At 36.1% G+C, this 9,546-nt stretch overlaps 1 protein-coding gene across 1 annotated transcript in view; it reads left to right on the forward strand.

Annotated features, from left to right (window-relative positions):
- Window positions 1-9,280, forward strand: part of MMP7 (matrix metallopeptidase 7 (matrilysin, uterine)) — a 31,540-nt gene extending 22,260 nt beyond the window's left edge. The window contains exons 4-6 of the mRNA XM_006887355.1: window positions 1,179-1,307; window positions 4,199-4,360; window positions 9,252-9,280. Of these exons, the coding sequence (XP_006887417.1) occupies window positions 1,179-1,307; window positions 4,199-4,360; window positions 9,252-9,280 (320 nt within the window). The remainder of the gene's footprint in view (window positions 1-1,178; window positions 1,308-4,198; window positions 4,361-9,251) is intronic.
- Window positions 9,281-9,546: the final 266 nt, after the last annotated feature.

Here is a 9,546-nt window from a genome sequence, read left to right on the forward strand (position 1 = left end):
TAACCTGTGTTTATGTCTCTTAAGAAACGTATTTGCTATGAATAAGTCCTTGATTGTGCAAAATTCATTCTCTCTCCAGCTCCATTTCTGTCACCGAGTCCATGTTTTCCAACTAAAATTCATTAGCTGTGGTATATTCACACAATGGAATACTATGCTGCATTAGAAAACAATGGACTCATGACATATTATACAAAATGAGTGACCCCGGAGGACATTATGCTGGGTTAAATATCTCAGTCACAAAAGGACAAATACTGTATAGTGTCACTGTTGTAAAATGAGGCAGACATCAGGATTTGGGGGGTAGACTGAGAAAGATGGGTTTAATTATGTATACTTCATTGAAACAGATGAGGGAGAGAACTGTTTAAAAGGGATATATAATTAGGTATTATTGTCATGACAGGAATCCAAAACAATGGCTGTATAGGCAGTGGACATGGAGGAGAGGGATTGTATAACAATGAAAGAAGTTTCCTTTTACTTTCAAAGAGAAGAGCAAATTAGGGGGAGGTTGGGCAGGGAGAAAAGTGCAACAATGAATGAATGGTAATTCAAAGTCTCTGTAAACTTTCATTAAAATTAATTAAAAGAAAAAGAAAAAAAGAAGTCATTGTCGTTCAGATCCAACAGATGCTCCCCTGGGGTGGGGCAAACTCCTCCTGTGCCAGTTGGATTCAATTTGATGGTACACCAAATTAAATAAATAAATAAATTCATTGTAAGGAACCTAGACAAGTATTCTCAGAAACACTGCATACTATGCTGCAAATAATAAACTAGATTTTTTAAAAAAAAATTTTACTAAATGGTATACAAGTTACCTGTTAAATATAGTACTCACACTCAGTCTTCCTCAACTCACCATCTGGTGTTATAAACATTGAACTCCGCCTTATGTTAGATGTGAATGTTCTTAAAGATGTGTATTTAATAAGTCTTCAATTTATGATAGTTATAAATGAGGATTAATGGGTCTTGGAAAAGAAGAGTGTGACACATTGTTCAGGATAAACACCTAGTCCACCGTATGTGGGCAACTGACTGACTGTAACTACAATGCAGCCAACTCAGACTGGATTTCTTTCTAGCCTTGATAATCTTTTATCCCCCAAAACATAAAGCAACTAGAGTTCAATTCACCCACTAAGGACAATCACTCTATTTTCTTTCAGTTCATGGGGACGCGTACCCTTTCGATGGGCCTGGAAATACACTAGCTCATGCTTTTTTCCCTGGGGAAGGTCTAGGAGGAGATGTTCACTTTGATGCCGATGAATACTGGACTAATGACAGCTCTACTGGTACAGTATCCTACACATCTTGTACTATATGGTTTTTCAATTCCAAACATCTAAAATTACCTTCCCTTTTTGAATTGTTTTTATTTAAAGCATTGATTAAGCCCTTGCTAAGATCCAACTTCCATACTATATGCTTTCAATGTATTACCTTATTTCATATAATATTACAGGAGATGGAAGCTCAGGGTATAGCATCAAACACTAGCAGGTTCAATTTATTTTTTTAATCTCTATGATTTACTAGAAAGCTCTTATGGTATGGTCTGAATGTAGTGGTACTGTTAGCCTAAAGGCCATTACTCCCTTTTCTAGTGGTTTACCAGCAGTTCTAAAGGAGAAAAATGGGTAGCTTCCTCTTGTGTAATTTACAGCATCAGAAACAATGGAGGCTCTGCTATGAGTTGGTTCTACCTAGGCTGACAACAGACTTTGAAAGTTTTGGCAATCACTGTGTGTCCTTATGCAAGTTTTATAACTTATCTGAGCCTCAGTTTCATCACTTATGTATGTTGTTGTTATGACCCTACCTAGCACCAGTCTCACCAACCCAGAAACACTTGGGCTCTTTGTTACAATCACCATGTCAATGTACCTCATTGAAGTTACTCCTCTCCTACACTGACCTTCCTTCTTTCCAAGCATAATGTCCTTCTACTAAGACGAGCCCCTGCTCACAACATTTCCAAAGTTTAGTATGAGATGGAGTTTTACCCTCCTTGCCTCCAAGAAGCATCCCGGTTTCACTCTCCCCAGGACAAGTCTGTTTGTTCTATTGGTCGTCTGGGATATTCCATACTCTTCTCCAGAACCACTATGCAAAGGCATCAATTCTTCTGCTGTCATCCTTATTAACTTTCTAGCTTTCAGAAAAAGATTAAGTAGTTGAAAAGGCCATGGCTCAGCAGCTTAGTCCTCAAATCAACATCATGGCTCTTTAGTATTCTGGAGAAGTCCCTGACAGCAGATTTTCCCTAAGCAATTTGTTTTTTTATTTCTTGTCTGCTGGTACCAAGGTGTTGGTTGTGGATACAAGTTAGGTGAAATTGTTGACAACTTCAATCTTTTCTCTACTTATTTTGATGTTGCCTATTGGCCCAGTGGTGAGGATTTTTGTTTTCTTGATCTTGAGACGCAATCCGGACTGAAGGTTGCAGGCTTTAATCTTCTGCAGCAACCACTTCAAGTCGTCTTCACTTTTCAGAAGCAAGGTTTATATAAGGGGTATATTTAGTCTTTAAATTAGATAATGCTTAAGGAGTTCTGCTGGCATAGTTCCTAGAGAGTTGGGTGGGCTGATAACTCAAAGGCTGTGTGTTCACCTCTGTGGTTTGGATCCACCAGCGCTCTTGTGCAGAAAGATAGGAAATCTTCTCTAAGTGAATTACAGTCTCTGAAAACCCATGGGAGGGTTAATTATGAATCAGTTTTCACTCAGTGGCACTGAGACTATACATAGCACAGTGCTTGGAATATATTAATCATTCAATAAACCAGCCCATGCTTTACATTTCCCAAAAATGAATTTTTCAAATGGTAAATAAAAAGGAGCTGAGACTATGAACTATGATATTTAAAAATTTAATAGTGGTGGCTGTTATTAAGTATATTCACATTGTGAATATACCTAATATACCTAATATCATTAGCCACTGAATTGTACATTTAAAATAGTTTCAATAGCAAACTTTGTATCTCTGTGTGTCTATAATTTTTAAACATTATAGTCAATCGTGGGCTTACTTACTACTGTTTAGGTCAAAAAGAAACAACCCCATCAAAAGGACAAATACTGAATAAGACCATTATTATAAAAATAGAAGGTAATTGGTAAATGTGTATGAGGGTTCAAGGGGGAAAGGGGTGAGAGTAGAGGGGCAAGAATGGGTAGAGGAGAAAAAATAACCAGTCCCATGACCTACACCATCACATTCACTCCATTAGAAAAGAGGAGATTATAGATGCACCTGAGAACTAATGGGATAGAGCTATGAGATGGCATAAATAACTCTTCTTGGAGACCAGTTTAAAAAAAAATAGCTATTCATTAAACCTAAAAGGAAAGATGTAACTTGTGTTTACAATGGAGACACACCAAAATCCAAATAGAATAGTGAGTTTAAAAATCTAATCTACATAATATTGTGAGGTTATCTTTCTTTCTTATCTTGCACATCTCATAATTTTTTTCATTCCTACTTCAGATAAGCTAAGGTAGTCTCCTTGATTCTAACACAGTTGGAGCTCTGGCCACTGCTTGGATTCAAATATAAGTTCCCCTTATTTGCAAAGCTTTTCTTTGAATTCACAGGACAGAAAAGGAGATCAGTAATTAAATGATGTGGGGAATAATAATAAAAAAACTAAACTTTGCCTGGAAATCCTCCCTCTCACTCAGCTTTTCAAAGTCAATTTAGTCTCTCTTCATATTCAAAGTCACTATAATTTATTGAATAGCCTTTATTTTCCAGATACTGAGCAAAACTATTTATTATGATAAATCAGCATGATGGAGGTGGGGGTATTATCTCAGTTTAACAGGCGGAGAACTGAAACTCAGCATCAATGCATTTGTCCAGTGCTGCAAGTGTGCCAGGCTTAGGAAGAGATAGATCGTGGGTCTCAAAGGTATACATTAATATCTCTAAAGCTTGTTTTTTCTCTACAGATCATTGCTGTCTGGTTAATTATGCAAGAAGTAAATAGGAAGGGAAATGTGACATTCTTTTTGAAAAGCAAAAATGGTAATGAGATTAAGATACTACTCTTCTTGTTCTCCTTCCCACCCCTTTGAAAGTCTAGGAACAAATAGGGGAAGTACGAGTAAGGAGCTAGGTACGCAGTAAGGAGCTAGGTACGCTTATAGTTAAGGGTTCCTGCTGTTTCTGTTGTAGGAACTAATTTCCTGTTTGTTGCCACCCATGAACTTGGCCATTCTTTGGGACTGAGCCATTCATCTGATCCTAACGCTGTGATGTATCCAACGTACAAAGAAGGAGATATGAAGGATTTCGGACTTTCAAAGGATGATATCGAAAGCATTCAGAAATTATACGGTATTTTTTTAATTTAATAAATTTTATTTTTAAAAATTCATTCATTGTTGCACATTTTCCTCCCCATTTACCCTCCCCCAGCCTACTTTGCACCTCTCATTCTAGATTGTTGTCATACATGTAATACTTAATCATATATTCCTTTTAAATAGTTCTTTCCCTCATCTGTTCCAACACAGTGTTCATTATCTAGCCACTCTTTTCCTATTCTCCCTCAACCCCTCATGTCAGTCCTTTATAACAGCAGTGTTATGTAGTATGTGTCCTTTTGTAAGACATTTCTCTCAGCATAATGTCTTCCATATTGTCATAATATTTTACGAGTTCATTGCTTTCTTAAGTTTAAATCAGGGGATTTTACTTTATCTCCTCAGAAGTGGTCTTGGAAGAGAAAGAATGGAGAATAGCTCCTTACCTAGAAAAATATATTGGAACTTAAATCTTAAAGCCTATTGTTGTTGTGTTCCATTGAGTCAGAACTGATCCACAGCTGACTCTCCAGTGGGCTTTCAGAACATTTGCCCATCCTTCTCCTCCAGAGCAGCTGATGGATTCAAACCATGTGCCTTCAGGATTGCAGAGCAGCTTCTTACCACTAGGTCACCAGAGCTCCCTCCCAAACCCTATGGAAGGGGAAAATTAAGACCTTGTTATTGTTGTTACTTTGTTGTTTTTGGTACTGTTGAGTCAATTACAACTCACAGTGATGTTATGAACAGATCTAAACCTTGCCCTATCCTGAGCCATTCTCAAAATTTCTGATATGCTCAAGCCCATTAATAACTAAGGAAACTCGATGGTATAGTATTTAGAGCATTGTACTGCTAACCCACAGGCCATGCATGTGTTTAAATCCACCAATTGCTCCATAGGAGAAAGATAAGCAGTTTTCTCCTGTGTGTTTCACAGCTTCAGAAACCCACTGGAGGGTCAGCTATCATATGACAATACTAATTTTAAATTTTCAAAAATATATTGTCATTTGGTAGAACTATAAAAATGTCTTTTTTTCCCAAACATCCTACTCATTTTAACTTCTTGTTCTGCCCAAATAATCCAGCAGAATCTCCACTACACAGTGAATTAGAGGAATGTAGCATCTTCCTTCTTAGCTACCTACTCAAAAGAATTTGACCCTACGTGACTGAAAACCATCCAACTTTTCCTGCTTACATTTCTATTTGGGGGATAAGTTAACCATGGACAATAGTTGCTTACAGTTGCTAATCATGAAATTTATGAGCAGACCTATTATCCTATGCGCCCATTCTATGCAAAATAAAAGTTAATTTCCTGATCAATCTGTCAGAAATAAAAAATAGCAAAGTGAAAATTGTAACAAATTACAAGGATAAAAATTCATGTTTCTGCATAAAGAAATGTTAAAGTAACTGAATGAATTGTCCAAGATTACATGTATGTCGAGTTCTTGAGCCACACATGAAATCATAGTCTTCATACTGCATATATCTGCTGGTCATTACTAAGTTTTTAAAAGGAGGAAGGAGAATACAGAATGGTACCTTTAATTACTTTAAAAATTAATTAAATTAAATGTTTCCAGAAAAATAGCGGAGTGATAATAACACACTGTAATAAAAAAATTACAAAATAGTCTTAGAATTATCAGCAAAGCAAGAAAACTGTTTCCATAAAAGAATGTTCCTAAAGGGAATTACTTCAATAAGCTAATGTAGCTAAACTATTAATCACTAGAGCTCCCTTAGTTGAATTTAGAATTGATAAATCAGCATTTAGAATTATGAGTCAGCATTTCTTATCTGTGTTTCCCAGAACATGAACCCCACAAATTTATCTAAAAAAAAAAAAGATGTTTTGAAGTAAATTCAAGAAACACTACCTACTGTCTTTTAGACACATGGATGTTAAAACTTACTGAACAAACATGAAGGAGTCCAGTGCCACAGTGCCTTAGATGTTAGACTGCTAACATTCAAGTCCACTGGAAACTCTTCGAGAGAAAGATGGATAGTCTCTTTATTTAAAGATTTATAGCCTCAAAACAATGCAACTACAATAGAAAGAAGTTCTGTACTCCTTGAAAAGTTGAGACTAGAAATACCATTTGACTCAGCAATCTCACTTTTAGGTATATATCCTAAAGACATAAGACCTATGACACAAACAAATATGTCCACATCCATGTGGAGTGCAGTACTATTAATAATAGCTAAGAGTTGAAAATAAAATAACTCAAGTGCCCATGAACAGAAGAATGGCTAAAGAAATTGTGGTACATTCATACAATGAAGTCGTATACATCACTAAAAAATAACCAATAATTAACGAAATAGTGCACACAATAGATGGAAATAGCACTTATTATGCTTGGCGACATAAGTCAGTCACATAAGAACAATTATGATATAAGACCAATGCTGTTCTTAAAAATCAATACATGGTTTACACATAGAAAGAATCAGTCTTGGAGGATTTAGAGAGATGAGGATAGAGGGATAGCGGAATCAAACCAAACCAAAGAGAAGTAAAGAACAAAAATAAAATAAATGTTTTCAAAAGTACATAAAAATAGATGATAGGCACTCTGCATGCTCTATGGATGCTGCTATGGCCCTGCACCGCATCTAGCCCCTCCACCCACATGCCCCCTGGAAATGCCCAAGTAAGAGGAGAGGAACCACATCTTCGAAATGATGCAGGAGCATCTTCTGATTTACCAGCTCAGGGAACCCATCCCCTTCATGATCTGCCACTTGCAGGGGTAACAGTGATAATGTATCAAAGATTATAATATTAGGTTCACCTTCCTCGGGGAAAACAACTAGCAATGTGGCTTTGTAAACATTTGAACAGCAACATTTTCACTCTGGAGAACTTGACATCAAAAGAAGCTTCCATTCTGGCTGCTGAAGCCACACATCATTATGAAAAATACAAGCCTCAGAAACTCAATGGAAGCTCAGCTGTGGATTGATTCCAACTTGACGGCAATGAATTTGGAGCTTTGAGTCAATCAACTGAAATATCTGAAGATAGGACTGTGCTGGAGCATCCCAGGAGAGCGGGCTGTTGTATTTGTAAGATTCTTTCAACTCTGTGTCTGGAAATGTCCCCTCCCCCCAGTAAAGGAAGATAAAAGACTTGGAAAAAAAATAGATGATAGATATTTTATACATTTTAAAAAGAGAGAAAGGGAGAGAGAAACTACATCTCTAGTATTTTTATCTCTAATTTTGATCACATGCCTCTGGAAACTTTATGAACTTGGAGAATGATGATAGTTATAGAAAGGCTTCAGGCCGTGTGTGTGTGTGTGTGTGTGTGTATGTGTATGTGTATACAGAGAGAGAGAGAGAGTCCTTGTATTTAAAAGTCAATTGGGCCCGAGGGTCTAGTATTATTTTATTTTGAAGGAACATTCTTCTAAGTTGTACAGCACACCTCTGTCAATTTGCTGCACTGAGGTAATCTGGTTTTGCTGTGATGCTGAACCTTGTGCCATTAGGGGGTCAAATGCCATAATGGCTGTCTATAAACACTGGTGGACAGTGTTTAGTGGAGCTCCCAATCAAAAACAGGTTTGGAAGCAAGAGTGGCGTCCACTTCATAAACCACATGCCTCTGGAAACTCTATAAAGAAATGACAATAGTTATAGAAAGGATTCAGGTCTTTTGTTCATGAGGTCACTATCAGTCATGCAATCAACAACAACAATATTATTGATCTAAAATTGAGAGATTGGAAAGAATGGGGGGCAGAGAAGAAATCATACAAGAGAAAAACTAAACCAATCTCCACAAACTGAAAAAGAATTATGTCTAAGACATTTTGATAAGTTGTTTTAAAAAAAAACACAAAAAACTATTGCCTAAGAAAGCCAATGAAGGGTCACTATGAGTTGGAATTGACTCAACAGCAGTAGGTTTGATATGGCTTTGGCACAAGTAATGTGTAATTCAGTATTTCCTAAATTAAAATTCATTTTACGGAATACTTTTTGAGACATCATAGAATAGCATTTCAGAGACCATACTTTGGAAAATGCTACATAAATACCCACTAAAGTTTCAATAAACCGGTATAGTAAAAAAGTAGTATCAGTTGGGTTGTCACAAGCAAAGTAGAAAATACAACTCATGGAACACTTTCTGACATTCTATAACTATTCTAGAACCTTATAAAAATATAAAATAAATATGTGGAAAAAAAGGTATACAAACATTGTAAGTAAACCAGTATAAAATAAAAATTTTATTTAAGAAAATATATAAATACAGAATATTCTGACATAAACTGATTACATTTAACAGAAGATTACCAACTGGGACATCATATCCTTAAGTATTAGAACAAAGAAGTGTCCAAACTAAAATTTGAAAAGAGGTAACCACTGAGAGGGAAAAAACTATATATGTATATTGATTGTAAATGTAAGGAGTTCATTAATCCAAGAAGTAAGTTGGAACAGAAAACACAGATTCAAAAGAATCATTAAACAGATAGACATTTACAGTAAGATTATTGCCTATTCTTTACAGAATAATAAAAATACTACCTAAAATACATCAAATACTTACAGCATAGCCAATGTCTCTTACAAATGAACAACTACACAAGGAAACGTTATTATCTCATTTTACAGGTGGATAATCTGAAACATAGAGAAGGTCATCTACCCAAGGTCAGAGAAACAATAAATTAGCAATTAGTATAAATTCATATGAAAATGTCTGACCTCCAGGCTCACACTCATAACTACTATGAAATACTACCTTCTTAGTCTTTGGAGGTTGTCCTTACAACCTTTGTCCTAGACACAGAAATTTGGGCTGCATAAATGATAATGTATACATATAGTTCTATTCCATGTGTTCTATAGTCTGATGTTCTTATTTTGCTCCTTTACAGGAAAAAGACCTGAATTAAAATATCCATGAAAAACTTCAGGAAGAAGATCCATTCAACAGCTGGATTCTACACTATTGGTTTACAACCAGAATTAACACTCTGCCTTACATACCATTGGTTATTTGCTGCATCTTTCCTTGCACTATGGTTGAATTTGCATGTCTCTCTCCTTACTCTCGCCTCTCCCCCAGTACAAACTCTATCAGACAACTGTGTCTTACTCACCTAAGCTCTCATCAGCAACTTGGTAGACTTCAATGAATGTTAAAGAAACACAACATTTTCATTCCATTTT

This window comes from Elephantulus edwardii, unplaced genomic scaffold, assembly GCF_000299155.1.
Source record: "Elephantulus edwardii isolate Elephantulus edwardi_28Jun2011 unplaced genomic scaffold, EleEdw1.0 scaffold00056, whole genome shotgun sequence".
NCBI lineage: Eukaryota > Metazoa > Chordata > Mammalia > Macroscelidea > Macroscelididae > Elephantulus > Elephantulus edwardii.